The 20,055-nt window shown below is 50.9% G+C and overlaps 1 protein-coding gene across 4 annotated transcripts in view; it reads left to right on the top strand.

Moving 5' to 3' along the window:
• The window catches only part of Ralgapa2 (Ral GTPase activating protein catalytic alpha subunit 2), a 300,697-nt gene that overhangs the window by 279,153 nt on the left and 1,489 nt on the right, over positions 1 to 20,055 (top strand). For 2 of the 4 annotated variants that reach the window (XM_023720114.1, XM_023720115.1), the window contains exons 38-39: positions 5,881 to 6,002; positions 18,032 to 18,071. In XM_023720114.1, coding sequence (XP_023575882.1) covers positions 5,881 to 6,002; positions 18,032 to 18,036 — 127 coding nt within the window. In that variant the 3' untranslated portion in view covers positions 18,037 to 18,071. Of the gene's footprint in view, positions 1 to 5,880; positions 6,003 to 11,893; positions 12,049 to 18,031; positions 18,072 to 20,055 lie in introns of those variants that run through there. The other 2 variants (XM_023720113.1, XM_023720116.1) reach the window with 1 other exon arrangement.

The raw sequence follows: 20,055 nt of genomic DNA on the forward strand, positions 1-20,055 counted from the left end.
AAAAAAAAAAAAAAAACAACCCAGACACCACAGTCTGTACTGGAAGCCTGGAGACCATGTCCACAGGCAGCAGCGAGGCCTGGAGCTCCTCTGAAGCAGCAGAGTGAGCCTCCCTTCTTTTACTTTTTATTCTCTCCATACTGTTCCTGTTGGCTGGTGTCCCCTGGTCTCAGTGGCCAACTCTGCGCGCCCAGGGGCAGGGCTGTTGCGGCATGTGGTGCCAGGAATCGAGCCTTGGTCCCTGTGCTTGCCTAAGCAGGTGCTTAGTCTTCTATTGTTAAAGGGGCTATGAGAGTTCTTTGTATACTCGGGACACAGACCCTTACTGGATAATGATCTGCTCATATTTTCTCCTCGTCTCTGGGTTACCCCTCAGTGACGTGGTGGAGGCCTTTGAAGCACACTTGTTTCTTCTGGTTGCTTAGGGTTTTGATATCATGTCTAAGACCAGTAGACACTTTAAGACTTTATCCTTTGATGGTTCTTCAAAACTCTCCCTCCAAGATGCAAATATGTTATTTTCCTCTGTATCTATTATTCTAAAAGCTCCTGGTAGTGGGGAATAACAGAAGAGTCCACATACTAATTCCCTTGTCTAAAACACCCTTCCCCGTTCTCCTCTGTACTTAGACTCTGCCTCTGTGGCTCATCCTCTCACTGAGTAGCAGATACTTCTACCTTTGGCTACCTTTGACACCATGACCAGAACAATGGTCCTCAGTCCATAGCTCTCCTGGGTGGCCTGGTGCTCATGCTTGTGGGAGGGATGTGCCCACCTCTTTTTAGTAATGCCAGGCGTTCTCCACCTCACGGGAGACTGTGCCTACACCTGCTCCTTCCCCAACCTCCCCGGTGAAGGAAGCAGGAGTCCTTCCTGTACTCCTGCACCTGCCCTCTGTCTCCACTCTGTGCCTCTGCCTTTCCCTTTCCAGGTGTGGGGAATAGTAGATCTTCATGCAAAGGAGGTCAGTATGAACCACTCTTCCTCATCAGTCCTGATTTTGGTTTCCTGCTGGATAAGTCCCTTTTCTAGAGTCATAAGAACTTACCCATACATTCTTCTGAAAGTTTTATGGCACTGATTTTATTTTCTATGGAGAAATTCACTTCAAGTTGAAAACTCTCCAACCTTTCCTTGCAAGTTGCCTTTGCCTAGGCTATATTTCAGGATCTCAGGGCCCAAAGCAGTGGGCACAAATCCTGGACATTCGCTTATCCACTCAGAACATACTGTTTTGTGTACTGTGCCACAAGCTGCCTAGAACGAGTACCATAGGATGGGCCTGCCTCATACAGCATCCTCAAGTACAGTGTGCTAAATGGTGGCCCCAAAATGTGTCCACATCCCAGTCTTTAGATAAGGATCTCCAGGTGAGATCATCCAGGTCATCTAGGTGGGCAGGTATCCAAGGACATGTGACTGTGGGGAAAGGAGGAAGCCACCAGAGCTAAAAGGAGCAAGAACAGAATCTCCGCTGTTGCCCTGCTGCTTGGGAGCCCTGACTTCCCAGCCAGGGAGAGCAAAAGAGCTCCAAAGCAACCTGTTTGTGCTCATTTACGTCAGCCACAGACAACCAGCTTAGACATTTTAGGACGAGGTGAGGCAGGGTCCTCCCTGAGCCTTTCCATGCCCAATATTCTGTGTCTGCAGATGCTCGGTGCTGGCACTTTGCAGATAGGCATGCAGTTTGGCTGCCTTGCAGCAGTTCTGAACCATGGGTCCTTCCCCTGTGCTGTGGATGAGCAGACAGGAGAATCATGAGGATGGTTCACCATGGGCTTGCCAGTGTCTGAAATGGAGTTGCAGGGATTAGGAGAGAAAACAAGCAATCCATGTATGAAGGGGTACAATACATACCCTGACATCAGGGTGCTGCCCTCCATTGAGGCCACTGTGTCATCACGTATCCTGTCCAACATTGAAAAATGTAGAGGTGGCCCAGGCAATACATTTCAAGGGTTGAATACACTGCAATGTGTAGTATTGCCTCTCCCAAAGTACTTTTTCTTCTTTGACAAAACGTATTCTGAGATAGAGTTCTCAAGTCATTCCAAGGTAAAAGGTCAAGATGCCAAAAAACAAGCAAGCAGTGCATAGCCTGAATAACTAGAGAGAGATGCAGTAGGGTGACTACTGGCTTCTCTGTGCTTTATGAAGTCAGCATGGTCTGGGGCAGAGGTGCAGCTTGACTGTAAGTCCTTGAATTTAAGGTGCAACTTGGTGTTTACAGCCTCCACGGTCTGCTGGTTTGCCATTCTTTGGAAGGTAGTTCCAGCCTTGGTGAGGCTTTGAATTTAACCCTATGTGCTTTCAATTCTCTTTGGCAGAAGCGGGAAAGGTCAGGAGATCTGAGTTCTCATCTTTAGTTCCTGTGAGCTTTCATTTTAGTTTCTTTAGGGTCTGACTGGGACCCGAGAGACACCTCTGGACTCTGAGCTGTTTCCTGATCAGTGAGGTAAAGACCATAGGCCTGGCCAGGTGGGCCTTGTTGAGAGAAAGGTTGCTGACCAAGCTTTCCCCTGGGCAGTGGAGTGGTTTGCCTGCCTGCCATTCTGGCAGAGGGCCAGAATTCAAACCCAGGCCTTTCCCCTACCAAAATGTAGCTCCTTCCTGGCAGGCTGTTACTATCCTTTCTAAAAATTAATGGAGTAAAATTGGGGGGACAGGTTTGGATCTCAGGCTTTTAAACTCATCAGATGCAGCAGAGCGTGCACCAACTGTCTTGGAAAGTTCTCTTAGAAGGTTTTGGTGGCATGGAGCCACTGCAGGCTCACAGCCTCTGCAGTCACGGCGAAGAATGAATGCTAAGCACCGAGCAAGTTCCGACAGACAGTGCCCCTTCTAGCACTCAAAACTATACTGTGGAGAGTTCTGTTAGATAATGTGAATGTTCTCAGATTTCAGTAATGAAGCAGGGAACTCCTTTATGAAGTGTTCTTTTTTAGTGAGAAGGTGATTCAGAGCAGGGTAAAGTACATTTGCTCCTGGGCTCTTTGATAGAACAAAAAGGCAGGAGCTGCTACTGAAAGGGGGTCCACCCGATCCATGCGCAGGGCTTCCTTTGCCACCCACTTAGGCAGAGGTCTGTGTCCACCCAGTGCTAGGTGTCAGCTCGGTGTTCAGTCCGCATTTGGAGGTGACGTACGTGTGCAGCAGACTTCCAGGAGTCCTGATATCTACGTTATAATATCCTCCTTTGTGGAGAGCAGCCTGCACCAAAGCCCTAGGGTGTTAGGGAAGAAAACATCAGCCAATACTGCTCCAAATGGCCCTGCTGCTGGTTCTAATAGATTCTGTCGTGGGCTGCATTTTGTAAGGCTGCTCGGAGAAATGATTTTTGGCACCCATCCGTTTGTTGGCTGCATATGAACACTGCCAGCGAAGGGTGCTGTTTGTTGCTCTTTGTCACAGTGCTTACATGCCCTGGCCTAGGTGCACCTGATGAGCCCTGGTCTCACTCCAACCCCTAAAGGCTGTTTGTCTAGATGACAACACCAAGTTTAGCACCACTAACACACAGTTGGGGCGCGTGCAGCACGTGACAGACCAGGGCATGAATGCTTCTGTGAGCTGAGACCCCCCTCCTTTTTCTGTGGCTGCCATCGTGCCTTAGCAGAGGAGTCAGACTCTCAGAACTCGGCGATTGCCTCCTGTGACTGTTAATGCAGGGTTTCTTCCTGGGAGCCCAGCCGTCTGGGATGGTATCATCTGGAGCCAAGAGCTCAGTCCCTGTGGCATAGTGCACAGCACCCCTCAGTAGGTTTGACTGGGCTCACTCTTGAGGTAGAGCATGAGAGGTCTTTGAGTGTCACGCCTGCTCCAGCGCAGGCCCATGGGCAGACTGTGGGCTGAAGGGGGAAGCTATGAATTGAGTGTTGACAGCGGGCCGCGGCAGTCCCGAAGGCTCAGGTGGTTGTCAGCCATAAGTTTAGCTCAGCTCTTTGAGTAATTTGTCACGCCTCGCTTGGCCCCTGCTGGGCCAGCACGTGCCAGCTTACTGTCAGAGTGCCTGTTCGCCAGACGGCCACTCAGGCCTAACGTCCTGCTGTTCCTGACCAGCGGCTTGCTGGGGCCATGCTCGGCCCTCTGAGCACAGCGACAGCCAAAGTGCTGTGCAGAATAAGCATGTTCATAATGAGACATGAATGGCATTAGTGGGTCCCCCTAGAATTGGGCCTGAGCAGGCATTGCGCACCAAGGAAGTTTGGCAGGCTGTTCATTAAGGCGTTCACCAGGAGTTCAGTCTCAGCCGTGGAGCCGGGCGTGCACAGGCTGCCCTGGCCTCTGTCTATAGGAAAGCTCATAAATCATCCCAGGGCTGCTTCTGAGCTCTTCAAGCCTATGTTCATCTTTTTTTTTTTTTTTTTTTTTTTTAAGTTGCATCCAGCAAGATTAAGGAGAGTTCCCATCCTGAGTTAGTATAGCTCACCATGGTGATGAACCTATCCTCTTTCTGGGCCACCAATCCTGCAACCCCTGGCCTAATGCAGTGCTGATCACTTAAAATAGAGTGAGTAGGGTAGAGGAACCAAGTTTTTAAATTTTTAATTAAAAATTAAATGTAGACAGCTACATGCAACACATGACTCACTAGATTGCTCTGATCACCCATGGTGTGAAGTCATCCTCTGAACACAAGGGGAGGAGGCAGAGGAAGAGCCTGCATTTGGAAACCAGGGTGCCTACTTTGCTAAAAGAAAATGGCAAAAATCTGTTTATTTTGAAACTAAGGCTCTGTTGAAAGAACATGTCACCAACTTATATTGTTCAAGAGGCCATTTTGAAAAGTTTTAACAGATAGTGAGAAATACTAAGATTACTAGTGAGTAACAGACTAAGGCTGGCCTCATTCCCGCTGTTCCTGGAGAATCCATCCAGCTTTCAAACTGACTGTGACGTGCCTTTTAACTTTGGCACCCGTAACAGAAAATGGCAGAAAGCAGCATCACACCGACCCGCCCGGTGTTAACTCATGAAGTCTTACGTGCTGCTGCCGTGCATTGTTGGGTGGTTCTGATGTTGCCCTGGTGTTGGGAGCGCATGAGTCACCTTCCCAGGAACAGAAGCCACACACAAAAGGGGAAGATTTGCTTTCTGCCCTGTGAAAGGCTGCCACACGCAGGGGTCCTATTAAGACAGCTGGAAAGTTGCTTCAGCGTGTTACGCTTGTAAGTTTTATTGGTGACTGGCTTTTGATTACACATTCGAATGCTGTGTGTTCCAGACTGCAGTTTTAATTAGGAGCCAATAATCTTTTGTTCTTTCTAGTTGTGTTCTACACTCTTCTTAGATTCTCCTACCAATGAGTTCTTATCCTCCTTGCTCGTAGCTTCTCTTGGTTGGAGTCTCTGATGCCCCTGGAGAGTATGCCTTTGCCAGGGTCTTTTCTTGATAACTTGCATTTCCTTATTTTTTAAAAGATGTGTTCACCCTTATGTCACCAAGGTCTGCTTGAAGGATCAGCCCATGATGTCAGTACTCAGAAAAATAGTTTCTCCACCCAAATGGAAAGTGAACATCCAGGCTGTCACTCACTTGCCGGTGAAAGGAGACACCATTGCCATCCACATCTCTTGTTTTTGTTTGCTTCAATCAACCTTAATGTTTCGGTGTAATTCTGTAACTGTTGGCTTGCTCTTTTTTAGTAATGCTAGTGTTGAATGCACTTGACGTCTAAGAGAAACTTGGATCTCAGCAGCAGACTCTTGTTATTAATTAGGATGAATACTTAACTTGCTGACAAAATGCTAAAGAACTTGCAGTATTCTGTTTTGCACGCAGACATGGAAGTTGCGTAACTGTATTTTAAACAGAGTAAGTGGCCCCTGCCAAGCATGCCGGGTGGCACATGCGTGTGTCTCCTTAACTGACGGCTCCAGCTATGAAGAACGAGCGCTGTATCTCGAAGCAATAATTCAGAACCATCGCGAAGTGATGACGTTCGAGGATTTTGCAGCCCAAGTCTTCTCGCCCTCGCCCAGCTACTCCCTCAGCGGAACTGGTGAGTGTCTGCATTCTTCTCCTCTCATGCTTGAGACTCATTCGAGTAGCAGATGTACACCTGTTTTTCACAGATAAATGCTTGCAAATTTAAGAAGAGCATTCTCCCTCTGAATCAACTAATGAATATCAAAAGGAACGATGACATTCATTTTAATTTGTTTTGTATCCGTGCTGTTCTCTCAGTTCCTTTCTTCAGCTATCCTGTTAACCCCCAAATCTAGCAAGGTTAATGAACTTTTTCTCAGTAATGTGCCCTGGTTCATTCAGGAGCGCAGGCTTCTTGCTGAGCTGGGAATATGTTGTTTAAAAGCGATGCCCGAATCAGTGCTTACTTATCAAAAAGGAGTTCCTCACAGTCGAAGCCGTTGCTACTAATGCTAAATGGGGATTATGCAGCCACGATACTGGGGTCAGGGATTAACACAGGAGACACGGGGGGACAGTGTCCCCGGGCCCGTCATTACCGCACAGTGCGCGCCTCTCTAGAGTGGCCAGTGCCATGTGGACGAGCCGCCGGCCGAGCCGCACCTGGCATGGAGCCCGCTTCAACTCTGGCTCCCACTCATTGTCATTTATTAGGCCAGCGGAAAATTGCAAATATTTCCATGGGTTTTCTTGTTTTTAGATGCTTATTCTTTTTCTATTTTTTAATTTGAAAAAAAAAAAAGATCCACTGCCACTCAACCTGATGATATGATTACTGTGTTTTTCAAAGAATAGAATTATTTCTTGCAAATTTCTGCATGTAGTTACAGATTAATTGCCTTTCAGAGAGTAAATGGGATATTTAGTTAACACGTGTTGAAATCCTCCTTCATCTTCCCCATTTCCACAGGACTGAGAGTGCTAATAGATTTCTAACCTGGATCGATTGTCTCCAAACACTGCCTTCCTTCTCCCATCCTGACTTGTTAACAAATATCTTACACATGAAGTGAAAAAAATTAAATTCACTGAAATAAATCACTTCCAAATAAAATCAGCCATGCATCATTGTTTAACATCGCTGGCTGCGGTCCTGGCCTCCAAGCTTTGTGTGGAGATAAGAGGAGAGGCCTGTGCTGGCCGCGAGCAGAGCAGCAGGCAGAAGGCTCTGGAGATAAGAGCCTGGCAGAGGTGGGAGGCGATTTACATAATCGCGCGCTTCCTGGGGAGGCGTCAGGAACACAGCGATGGTCTCTATTGATCTCTGCTGAACTGGAATACTAAACAACATGAGAAAAGCTTATGACTTCAAGCTTTGATTAACATTTCTTACATTAAAAAGTAGAACAGCTGTGAATTGAATTCTTTTATACACTCTGCCAATATTCTATCTAAGACCAAAAAAAAAAAAAAAATCTGTGTCAAGGGAAATGAAGATTTCATACCCAGTCTGGCCAGAGATTTAAAATGGCTTCAAATTTCTCACTGAAAGAGCAGGAAGAGTCTGTAGGAAGATGATTTTTTTAAAGATCTCATTCAGATTTTTCCCACTTCATGGATACTGGAACTTGATTTTTTTTGTGTATTGGGGAGGTGCTGTCTTTTTTTTTTTTTTAACTCTGAAGAAAATATTTTATTTCTTAAAATTAAAGGAGAAATTAAATGATACTTAGATGCTTACATTCCTTAACTGTTATAAGCTTAAGATTGTTGATTTCAGATGTTTTGGAAATAATGAGGAGCTCTGCTTCATTTATATATGTTAGGCTGTCAATACAGAAATTTTAGTAGTTCATAATTATTTAAACTCATCTATATGAGCCAGTGTGTACCTTTGTGAGACTGCAGCACAAATTTGAGGTCCTGTGATCTCCAGTTGGATAAGATTGTTGATGGACTTCTTTGAGTTGTTTATATGTTCTAAATTTGCAGAGTAAGGATTCTGACAGCATTGTAAGCACTGGGACTTTGATAAAAGGAGCATAAACCAAGCATGAAATATCAAAGCCAATGCTACTTCTTCCTTTTCACAAATTAGTGGTGTAATTCTTAGGTTTCAGGATTGAAGGATGCAGTTCTTACATGCCTGTCCTTGAGTGTGACTCTAAAGCTGGGCACAATGTTCTTTTTGTACAGCCACCCTTAAGGATTTGAAGTGAAGGAGAGGTACACTCAGCTGGAACGAAAGTGTGGGTGGCTGGGCAAGGGTGGGGCATCTTAGTGGGGCCTGCAGGACCCCTCACAGCCTCGTTCTCTCCTTGTATTCATGCGCTTTCACCTCCACCGTTACTCTTACACATGGGAATACTATGTCATCTATTTCTTGTGTCTTTTCTTTTCCTGGGCCAAGTATAGTCAAACCCCAATGAGCTAGTTGGCATAAACTAAGATGCTGAGGTGTAGCCTGCTTTCCCAAGCAACGAGCCAACTGGAAAAATTGACCCTGGGCCACTCAAGCTCCCACCATGCACCTGTGCTGCAGTCAGACTGCCCCTGGCCTCAGGGTCTGCAGTGCCTCGGCTGCTGCTCACAGGCACAGACGTGTGCATGGTCTGGAGAGCAAGGAGCTCTGGGTTCTTTGTGCATCCTCCTGACAAGGACTTTGTGTTGAAGGAAGAGGGGTCACCTGTACTCTGTGTAGCACAGCCAGTGAGCAGCCCCCCTCGCCAGGAAGCCCCGGCAGCCTTTGGGGGACTGACTTGTGCTCAGATAGATGGCTGGACAGTGTGCAACACTGCTGCTCTGCTTCCCACTCAGGGTGCCTAGGCTGGGGGCTGAGTGTACACTGTCCTTGGCACTGTCGATGACAGGTAGAGAGGCAGGGCTAGTGCTCAGAGGGCTAGCTTTTGTCAGGGGACTTTTTAAAAAGTACCCATTTTCCACATTAGAACATGTTTTGGGGCCAGGGAGCTAGCTCAGTAGAGTAAAGCACTTGTCTGGCAAGTGCAAGGGCCTGAGTTCAACTCCTCGTTCTGCCAAAAAAAAAAAAAAGAACATGTTGTTTTAAAACAACCATCTTGCATCTATGTCATCTGTTACCATATTGAGGACCTCCATCCTATAGTAGGTGCTTGAGCTGCTTCTTTAACTAGTCCTGTGCTTTGCCTCTTTTATTGATTCCATCACTTACTGACAGGAATAAATAATCTAAAAGGTAACCAGTGTTCAAATACCACTTGTCATTCCACATCTGTATGTTCTGTGCATCCACATCTGTGTGCATTTAACCCACTCCTGTGGGCATCAGGGGTGAGGCGAGTGTGTGTGTGTGTGTGTGTGTGTGTGTGTGTGTGTGTGTGTGTGACTGAAGAAGGGAGCAGCTGAACGGCCTGCCAAGGGTTAACACTCGGCACCATGCATGGCAGGGAGGGGCTGACGTCATCTGGGCAGCTCACAGCCCAGTGCATCTGTTCACCATGAGGTCATTCTTCTGCATGCTAATGCCTTGGAGAATCCAGTGTAACGCTCCACACGATCGGAAAGGATGTAGACAGCACACATCTTTACCATTTGGAAACTGCTCTTAAAGAACAAAGAGAGAAAAAGAAACTTTGCTTGCACTTGAGGTTTTTTTTTTTCCCCCAGAACTGCTTTAAAGATTGCATCTGGACTTCAAAATCTGGGAGGATCCTACTGTGTCAATTGAAAATGAATCCCCAACCACAGTTACAGTCACAGCTGGCAGTTTGGAGGTCACAGAGCATAAGGATGTCTCCTTGAGTCACCAATTTCAGGAGTTTCTGGTACTTTGATTGGAAGTTGATGACAATGGATGTTTGCCCCAAGGAATGTCTGGGACCACTACTTGGTGCGCCGCCGGTGGCCCTGCCTCAGTGCAGATGCCAGCAGTGTCCCGGGTGCCTCCCTACCTTAGCGCTGCTGTCCAGGGCCAGCAGGGGGAGCACAGTCTTTGTTTGCTGGTGAGGCCCCAAGAATACCACTGCTGATGTTTTCTAAGGCCCCATGGGCAAAGCTTCCCCCTGTGTAGATTCAGTTGCAGGGGCCCCAAGATTCAGAACGTTTCCTGCCTCATCCAACTTTGCCATGTTAGTGTGGGTTGAGGTTGGAGCTTAAAGCAGATTGGTTTGGGCCTCAGGACACATTGCCACTCCAGCCTTGTCCCAAGAGCAGACTCCATCTTTCCCCACTGGACAGGGCATCTTGAGAAGGATGGCTACGTTCATCAGACTAGGAGGCAGGGCTGCCCTGGTTCTTTCTTACATCAGGATATCCTAGTAAGTTTGTGGAATTTTTACCAAAAAGTCTGTCTGTGTCAGTAGGGAGTGGGTGTGTGGCCAATAAAATCCCCTCACAAAGTTGTAGACAAACCTAGGCATGGTGGCACTCAGTATCCTCGGTGACTGAGATAGGAGGATTATGAGTTCAAGCCAAGCCTGGGGAATTTAGTGACTTAGTGAGAACTTGTCTCAAAATTATTATAATGGACTGGCACTGTAGACCAGATTCTTCAGAGCATGCTGTGTGCTAGAGTGGCCCAGAGAGGAGCAGCTGTTGCTGTAAGTGGTACAGGTGTCTCCAGATGCAGTTGCGTGGGGCCTGATGCAGGGCGCAGAGCAAACACCTGTAATTGCATGCCCTCTGTCTCTTGGAGAAAGTGGGGCAGTGATGACCAGTGTAGCTAGACCCAGAGTGGACGGCCTGGTTGTACAGAACTGAGACTTGACTTGAGATGCTTCTGAAGATGGCATTGGGGGAGGAGAGGGTCCTCGAGGGCCTTGTTTCCCATTGAGGCCAACCTCACGCCTATTCATCCCACCATCATTTTTAAACTCTTGCCGTCCTCTGGGTCAGGTCTGGGAGACAAACAAAACTGAGATGAGCACTTTTTCTACATGATCAGTGGGCACACAGTGCTGCTGCTTGTCTGCGTTGACCTCCCTCACGCTGGCCACTGCTATTGAGCAGGATGGGACTGCGGTCTCAAGGTGACACAGAGGGTGTGGGGACCTCATGCAGGCCTATGGAGAAGAGAATCTTATTGGAGAATAGTGAATACTCATGAGCTATTGGGCTGCATGTTAATTCTCAGCTTCCCAGATTTGGTAGCGGCAGCCATAAATACAGGTGATGGTAGCTTGGGTTAGCTGGGTGGGGATCCATCAGAGGGGTGTGCCACCTGCTTTGTGACCCTGGGAGAGCTGGAAACTTCCCTGTGTGTACAAGGCCATCCACCAGACATCCTGCTAGTGAATTTGAACTTGCCACTCAGTGGATAAAAACCAAGATGCCTGGGGCCTGGAAGACAAGAAAAAAGGAAGACAGGAAGTCAGAAGAGGGGGGACTGCTGGATCCTATCACTCAAAGAGGCTGAGGCTGGGTGATTGGGAGTTCAAGCCTAGCCTGGGGAACTCAGCTACTTAGCAAGACCCTGCCTCAAAATAAAAAATAAAAATGGGGCTGGGGATGTAGCTTAGTGCAAAAGCCCTAGATTTAATCCCCAGCACAGAAAGGAGGCCAAGAGTGAGAGCTGCCTGCCGGAGCATCGCCTGCTGTGGCAGGCAGGGCTAAGGCTGGGGGGTGCAGTCCCAGAGCAAAGAGGGGCTCCATCCAGTGCACCTGCTCCGGGCCTGCCGGAAGGTGCTGTGGCCTCTCATGGCCAAATCCACAGTCCCAGTCCCAACCGTGCTGGGCTATAGGGCAGGTGGCATCTTCCTCCCACCCAGCTGCTAATTACAGCCCTGGGGATGCCAGAGCAGTTGCCAGGAGATGGCCGCAGGTACCAGAAATTTTTCTCAGAGGTGGTTTTTAGACATGAGTCTTAATTAAAGCTTGTTTGAAATAACCTGGAGAGTTGAGGAGAACCTGGGGCTCCTAACACCCTGGTCACAATCTTCATGAGCCACATGGTGGCCCAGTGTGGCCTGGCCTTGCAGGTGGTCTGCGTGCAGCTTCAGCTGCAGGGCTCCTGGAGGATGCAATGGTTTTGCTCATATTTCTGTTTAGCAAGCAACAGACCTGAGCAGAGGCCACACAGAAGTTCTTCCCTGGCATCTAAGCCTGCAGATGGAGAGGAGGAAGCTGTGTTACCGGATGCTTTTCTGGAGACTTTTGGGGGGAGAACCAGGAAACAGACCTGTGAGTAGCACGATAAAGGAAAGCTGGGTGGTTTGTGTTCCCCACTGGTCTTGAAAGCCCCATAAAAGACAGGAGAGAGGAAAAAATTCTTAAAAATGGAAACATGCCACTCAGTTTTGCTGCAAGAAGGAAAGCAAAAAGGAGGGGAAGAGGCAGGAAGAGAGGATCTACCCTGCGCACATGGTGGAATTCACTTCTCTGCACATGATAAACCGTGCAGTAGCCTGCGGTATTCCTGTATGGTAGTGGGAGGAAACCCTATGTCAGCCCTTGAGGGGATCTGAGGTAACGGCTGAGGATTCTGCTCAGTGGTTAGTGCTTGCCTAGGGAGAGAAAGATAGATGGACAGACTCTAGAGACAGACAGGGACAGGCCCAGAGCTGAATCTGAGGCCATGCAGTCCCGATGCAAGGAATGCATTTTGCCTATCTGCACCCTGCACTGGAGTCTTCCTGTGGCTGCACTGTCCATAGCATCCAGCCTCCCGAGCAGGACAGGGTGGTCTCAACCTCAGAGGGACTATAGCCGCTGGCCTGCAGTGCCACACATGGCTGTCCCCAAGTACTGGGAAGTGCAGTGCTGCAGGAGAGACGGTGCAGCTACAGTGGGTGCCATGCCAGGCCAGACAGATATCCCAGAGAGAGGGAGTCCTCAGCCACCAGACTACCTTTGCCCCATAATATGGCTGGGTGCTGAGAGCACCCCACGAACCCCACAAGCCAGGCCTTCAAGCAGGTGTTCCACACACACTTCCTGCATGCATCAAGTGGTAGCCACGGATGTGCCTCCATGGCTTTCTCCCTGGCCGGTGCCTCTTTCCTCCTGGGTGGGGAAGACAAGTAGTCTGCAGTCAGGGAAGGAAGGGCACCGGACAAGTCCTGAGCAAACATGCCCAGCATAGGTGTGCATTTTAAACTGGGGCTGGGGGAAGTCCTTGTGGAGAAACCAGTGTCTAAGGACTGCAAGGAGGTGAGGGAGGGAGCCAAGGACCAGATGCAAGTGCAGAGGCAGAGGTAAAGCCTTCCTCAGCAAGTGGGTGAGTGGAGCAAGCCAGGAAGGGGGTTCTGGCTGATGCCCTAATGAGCTGGGCAGCTGTGGGAACTGTGGGGTGACATGAAAGAATCCTCTGGCTTCTGCAGGAAAACAGACTGGGGGCTGAGGGGACAGGCAGAAGAGGTCTCAGACCTATACTGTGCAGGGAGAGCAAGAGGTGACCTCCCTGAACATTGTCTGTGGGGAGCTGGGGCCACAGTGACATCCTCACCACAGCACCACCAAGTGCAGCCCAGCCAGGGCTGCCCAGGTGACAGCACGGGATGGCACTTTCGTGTAGGGAACCTGCTGTTGCAGATCCCACCTCTCCTCAGGCACCACAGGCTCACATGAGACCCAGAGGTTGTGACACATGTGCTGGCTGGAGGAACCCAGGTGAGGCATGGCCTGCTGCATGTCTGAAGGGTGACTAATTTCCACAGCTAAGGATGGTGACTGCCATCTGCATTGTCTCTACTTCTGGGAATCATAGTGACCTCTGTGGCAGTTAAGGAATGGAGGAAAGTGGCTTCTTTGTCATCTGGGGCAATCACATTTGCTTAGATCTTTCTGCTCCTGGCAACCTTGTGTCCCAGTCTTGCAGGCCCACGTCCACTGATGTTGCTAAGGGTCACAAGGCCAGGGTGCGAGCTGCCGGTTGGCGGGAGGTTCTCTTTCTATGGCATAAGTGAAATGTCCTACCCAGAGGCAGCAAGGGCAACTTGCTGGGATGGGTTACCAGGACAGTTGGCACATTGGCGAGGGTACAGCTGGGGGCACAGATGTGTAGGGGTGGCTGGAAGTTAAGGAAGAAGCACACGTGTAGCAGTGGTTCAGGACAGGCCCAGCTCCTCCTGGTTGTCTGAAGGCAACAGGCCCTTATGGTTGGCTTGTCTTGGTCCCCAGGGATCACTCATGTGCTCTGCCTCTGAGCTGCCCCAGCCCCATCCCAGGAAGACCATTGTCATCAGGAAAACACTGGGCAGTTCTGAAGCTCCTGTGACATCTCCTCCTAGCACTCTGTCCTCCTGCATGCCTAACGTGATGTTTCCTCCTGGCTGCTCATCATTGGGGAATTCACTAAACAGCCCTAAGGGCCACATGCAGTCCCAGTGTATCCTGAGCAGAGAGCACTCAGGGACAACCTAGACAGGACAGAGGTCACCACTGAGCAGTCTATCACCCGCAGGGCTGGCCTTGTGTGCATTGCGGTGGAGGAAGTTCCTAGAGTGGCCCAGTCTAAGAGGTGAAGTTGTAATGCCCAGGCCACAACACTGCCCTGTCCCTTGCTCCCCTGGTCATTCTGGACTGTTCCCCAAATCTGGGGCCACTTGGTGGCATCTCTTTGGGAATGGGGACAGCCATGCCACTCAGCCCACCTTCTGTCCCATGTCACCATGGTAAAACCCATGTTTGGGCCAGAGGTGGCTAGTCAGAGCTCTGATGCAGCACCACAGGGGCCCCAGCTCTATTCCCAGCCATAAGGATGTATAATAGCAGTCCCACGCAGCTCACCCACAGACCAGAGAGCATCAATCCTGCCACCTTCCCCAGCCTCCTTATGAGTACTTTCATCCCTTAAGGAGAAAAACACCCAGCTCCACCCAGCCCATTCCGCCAGCCACTCCAATCTTAGGCCACCACTAATCTGCTTTCGTTTCTTCGACACTCCTAGTCTGGGCACCTTGTATGAGCGGAACCGTGAAGCCTATGACCTTGGTGCCCAGTGCTGTTCCAGCATGTTCCCAAGGCTCACCCATTTGTATCAGCTGTCATATGTTGTCCACCCATCCACAAGGAACACTGGAGCTATCTCCATCTTGGGACTGTTGGACCATTACTACCAGGCACACCATGCACAACCCTGCCATTTGCTGGGGTGGCTTTAGTCTGGTGACGTGAGGACCTACTATGGCCACAGCACTGAAATCTTGGTACTCATGTTTTGTGTGAGCCAAGCAGGTCCACAGACCTCATTCCATGGTGGCCTACCAAGAAGGTTGGCACTAAGACACTAATTTTAAATGTAGAATTTAGTCACAGCTCTTTGGTTACATGAGACAAGGTCTCACTATGTAGTGCAAGCTGGCCGCACACCCACAAAGTATAGCCCAAGCTGGCCTCAAGTTTGTAGCAATCCTGCTGCTTCAGCCTTCTAAATGCTGGCAGCACAGGTGTGTGTGTTATAGGTGTGAAAAAGAAAGAGAAAGGTGCAGAAATATTTTCCATGAATAGCCCACAATTCTCTGCCCTGCACCAGTGTACAAAGAGGCTGTCACCGGCTCCCCACTCTCTCCCTTTCTCGTGGTCCAGCCACCCTAGCTTTCTGCTGCAGAACCAGAGATGAAGGACAAGATGGATCGGCAACCGAACGGACAGCCAAGCTCAGAGCCAGGGCCAGGCCAGCACGAGCCACCACTGCTGGGCTGACAGTGCTGGAAGCCATCTTCAGGTCCTTTGGAGATGTTAATTAGCCTGGCAGCCCTGCTGGCAATGGCCCTGGGTAGCTGGTGCGGCTCTGTGTACAGAGTAACCCACCGCTGCCTGTACCTGTTCCTTCCCTGAGCCATTCCAAGGGTCTGAATATCTCAGGCAGCTCTGATCCCGCTCTTTCACCTTCCTGCTGCTACAATAGTTAACACCTGTAGAAGCTGCAGCCCTGGTCAGTATGTCTGTCTGCATCCATGCCAGCCTTCCAAGTCAGTGTTCTTCCTGATTATCCCAACCACACTCTGTCTGACCTGCCCAGCATCATCCTAGGTGGCCGTCCTGGGCAGGCTTTCCTCCAAAAGAGGAAGCTGGCTTCTCACCTTGCTCCTCTGCTGTCCCAGTGAGCACAGCTGGAGAAAAGGCACTGGAAAGGCCCATGGATCTGGGAGCATCTGCTAGGCAGACCTGAGAGAACACAGCCCATCTCCACCGGGCCTGTTGTTCCCTTGGTTTCCATATCCAGAGCATCAAAGGCACCAATTAGGCCTGAAGAGACAGCTTTCTGTAAAGTGACTTCTGGGTTCTCCAGACAAACACTGTGCGTCAGAGCCACTGCCTGGCTCCATGGCTTGGGTGTTGGAAAGAAACCCGTGGAGTCTCTCCACCGCTCCCAGCACCTCACACTGGGGTCAAGAAGACTCATCTTCACGATGCACACAGCCCTGGGACCCAGTGTCTCTTGGCATTATCCCACTAGCACCCACCCTGGAACCTGTCAGAAATATCCCCCTCCCCTGGAGCACCTTGAAATACTGTATGTTTGTTTATAGTTGAGTCTGTGTTTAAGCAAAAAGGCATCTTTGCCCAAGCTGCATACCTAACTCGTTGCTGTCTGGCAGAGCCCAAAGCAGAGCTGCTGCTGCTTCTTTCACAGGGACAGCCCAGCGCTTACACCCATACCTGGCACATATCTGGTGCCTGGCCAAAGGTAAGATGGAACAACTGTGCTTGGGGACACTCCCCATCCGCAGGGCACTGCGTGCCTCTGGCCTCATCCCATCGGCATCTCTAGCATTGCACAGGGTACTTGCAGCCTTGCACTGACCCCCAGGGATGTTTTGGGAACTGGCAACCTCCTCCCCGTCCCCATGACTGGGACTCCACCCTGCAGGAGCACAGCCTTCATGTCGAGGCCAGGTGATGTTGGAGCCCCAGCTGCCTCTGCCTCCCATCTCTGTCTGCAGCCACGGCCTGGCAGTTGCTGAGTCCTTCTTTGTGGCCCAGCACACCACACCAGGCTGTGTCTGGGGACTCTCAGGAGAGGAGTGGGCCCGTCCTCATCAGCAATTACAAACAAGTCCATTGTGAGCACACCATCTGCTTTCTCAGTGTCCACCAATCAGGGTCTGGGTGCGCTGCCCAGCCCGGCCCAGGCTGCAGGGAGTGAGGTCAGGGAGCCCCTCGTCTCAGCAGCCCTGGTGCACTTGGGAGGGTGTGGGCAGCATGATGCTTTAAAAAGTGGAGGCCCCTCCCCAGGAGGAAGACCTCGGGGACCCATCATCCAAGAATCCTCGTCTGCTGCCTGCCGCCAGAGCTGCAGTCCAGCGCTACGTATGCCATGCAGAGCAGCATTTTGTGTGGTTGACCCTGGTTGGTGGGACTCACAATGCTGCTGGGTCATCCAGGACCCCTTATTACTGGAATTCCTAGCCCCAGGTAGTTTTCATTCAGGGCAGTAGTGGTGAATTGACATAAGCAGATTAGAAAATGTCTTCATGGAGGTATTCGTCCCTTCAGAAGACGTTTCTGAGAGACTGGGCCTCCCCCTCGGGCATCGTGGACCATAGCTAGAACCCAGGCTGGCCCTGTGCCAGCCACTGCAGAGAGGCTGCAGAAAACCCAAGTTTTCAGCTATGGCCAGTGGATGGTAGTTCATGTCACTGCTTGATGTCCTTTACCCAGACTTTGTGGTGATCTGGTGGTACTGCATTCTGGAAGGTTAGGGTGCTGAGGTGAGATTACAGTACCAGAAAGGGGGTACCTCAGCTGAGGAGACCCATAGGGATGTAGTGTAGGATGAAGGGGTACAAGGAGATACCTGTCACATGGTGTGGACACACTGACACCCTGGTCCCCTGGTGTTGACAGAGTGAGCTCACAGTCTGACTCCACCACCACGGCACCTTCCTGCATGCTGCATCCCCTCTCTGGGGACTATTCTGTGTCAGGGAATACCAGGAGGGACTGACATGCTATACAACTCAGAAACCTGTGAGCTGAACCTTAGTGACATGCCGGGGCTTTCTGTGATTTTCCAGGCCATCATTTGAGTTTTACATGCTGGGCTGAAGACCTCTTTATCTGTGACCGTGATTCAGACTGAGTCTGTCAGGGAAACTTGGGCACTGGAAAAAGATATGGCTGTCAGTCCCAGCCTGCATCTACAGGCTCCTGGAAGGTCTGCCTCATTCGTGTGTCCTGCCGCTGTGTTAATTGGCAGTGGGGCGAGCTCATATTTACTTGATTTATGCTCTTTCCCTGCAGATTAAAATGCACAGAGGTCTTGTTATGGTACCTGAGCAAGGTAAGCCCTCTGCTTCCTCGGATCTGCCCAGCACCACTTGGGGAGGGGGTGACCGCTGTGCAGGTCCCTGTGCTGCCTGTACTGCTGCTTGCCAGGCCCTGCCTGCTCTGCCCTGGGCCCGCTTCACCTGCTCTCTTCTGCTTGTACACACTGCAGAACCTGACACCAGCACCTGCCACCCCAGGAAATGTCTTTGTTGCCACCCTTTGTGTGGGGGACTGCAGGGAGCCTGTGGGCATGGAGCCACCTTCTTTTGTGTTGTGCACACCCAGAGAAGCAGGCCTGGGGATGGGCTGATAGGGTGGGGCCCATGTGGCCTCCACCCTGAAGGGCCAGCTGGAGGGTGAGGGGACCAGCTGGGGCAGAGAAGCAGACAGAGGTTGGGGGTAGAGGGTGGAGAATGTGTCTAGGACCCATTGGGCAGGTGGCCAGGGCAGGTGTGACTTGGGCTCGGGCTTCCACTGCTGGGCCTGGGGTCCGGCCCGAGCTTCAGTCTGCAGTAGATGGCAGCCCATGAATAGCTGACTGAAAACCCAGGCATACAGACATCCTGAGCAGGAAGAGATGCATGGGAAATAGTGATGGTGCTGCTACTTAGAGGAGAAAGCTGGACAAGCATTGTGTTAGCCAGGCCACCCCTAGAGTCCAGGCCCGAAGCTGGTTCCAAGCAATGGGCCCCACCATGCCCATGACCAGAGGAGCAGCAGCGCCTCATTCGACTAACCCTGGTTCCAGCCCTGTGTCTCCTCACTGTAACTGTGTCCAGCTCCTACTGTCCCACACTGGTCTCACTAAGGCTCAGGAGTGCTCAGGTGGGCCGGGTGCTCCCCTAGGCCTACCACAGTCCTAAAGGAGTGAAACAGCACTACTCTACCCTTCTCCTGTCACAGGTACAGGGACATACAGGAGCCGTGAAGGCCTGGGACACATCAGGAGGGAGGTCGGGCTTCAGGGCCCTGTGTGCACGGTGGCACTGACTGCTACCTGGCTCCGGGTTGGCTTTGCCCTTTGCCTTGGCTGGTGCCCTACCTTCAGATGCCTGGGTCTTCACTACATCATCATGTCCCAGCTCAGGGACTCCACTGGCCTTGCCCTGTTTTCCCAAGTGGTCACAGGATGGGGCAGGGCACAGGACAAATATTGTACCTTCACTCAATGTCTTTAAACCACCTGCTCTGATGCCAGCAGTGGGTGGAACCACAGCTGGGTATTTTCTGGGGTTAAATCAGGTGTGTTTCCCCTGAGTCCTTATAGACCTGGGTTTCTGGCTCACAATTCTCCACTTTTATTGTTTTTGCGGCCCTGGGTGGGAACCCAAGAAAGGCCTCATGCCTACTGGCGGGTATCACCTCTGAACTCACCCCATCCAGCCTACCTGGTCTCCCCCAGCCTTGAAGGAGCACAGTGGAGCCAGAGTGTGGAGAACCTGGGGGCCACTGGGCTGCCACCTCCGTGGGTCCCAGGATAGCTGGAGCATTGACTCGGACTATGCCCTAGAAGCAGGGGGCGAGGGCAAGGAGTGTCGCAGAAACAGCACCTTCCTGAATGAATGCGGAGGCTGCCGCCTGGAGGAGTGGGGCGCCCCCGCAGGGGGTCACTCAGGAGGGAGGTGATGAAACCATGCGCTCATCATGGGGCTCTAGGGGCCAGGGCTGGCAACCAAGGCCGGGTATTGCAGCAGCATTCCTGAACACCCCTGGGCCCAGGTGCCCTGGGATCAGCCTCCAGAGTGCAAAGAAGAGTTTTAATTTTATTCTCCTTCCCTTGGTGCTCAACGGCTGTGCGCTCATCCGGACTCATTCAGAGGAGGAGTTTAGTCCTTACCTCTAGTCACAGGCCCCTTGAGGAACAGGAGTAGCATCTCATAGTGTAAAATAGCATCTGTAAACACGCTGCGGTCCCCAGACACCGACCGGGATGTGCACTTCCGGGAAGTCACGCTGGCTCTCTTCCATCTCACCCCAGTGCTGCTTCCTGCCCTGGC

Source organism: Octodon degus, unplaced genomic scaffold (genome assembly GCF_000260255.1).
Source record: "Octodon degus isolate 3935 unplaced genomic scaffold, OctDeg1.0 scaffold00073, whole genome shotgun sequence".
In the NCBI taxonomy this organism is placed as follows: domain Eukaryota; kingdom Metazoa; phylum Chordata; class Mammalia; order Rodentia; family Octodontidae; genus Octodon; species Octodon degus.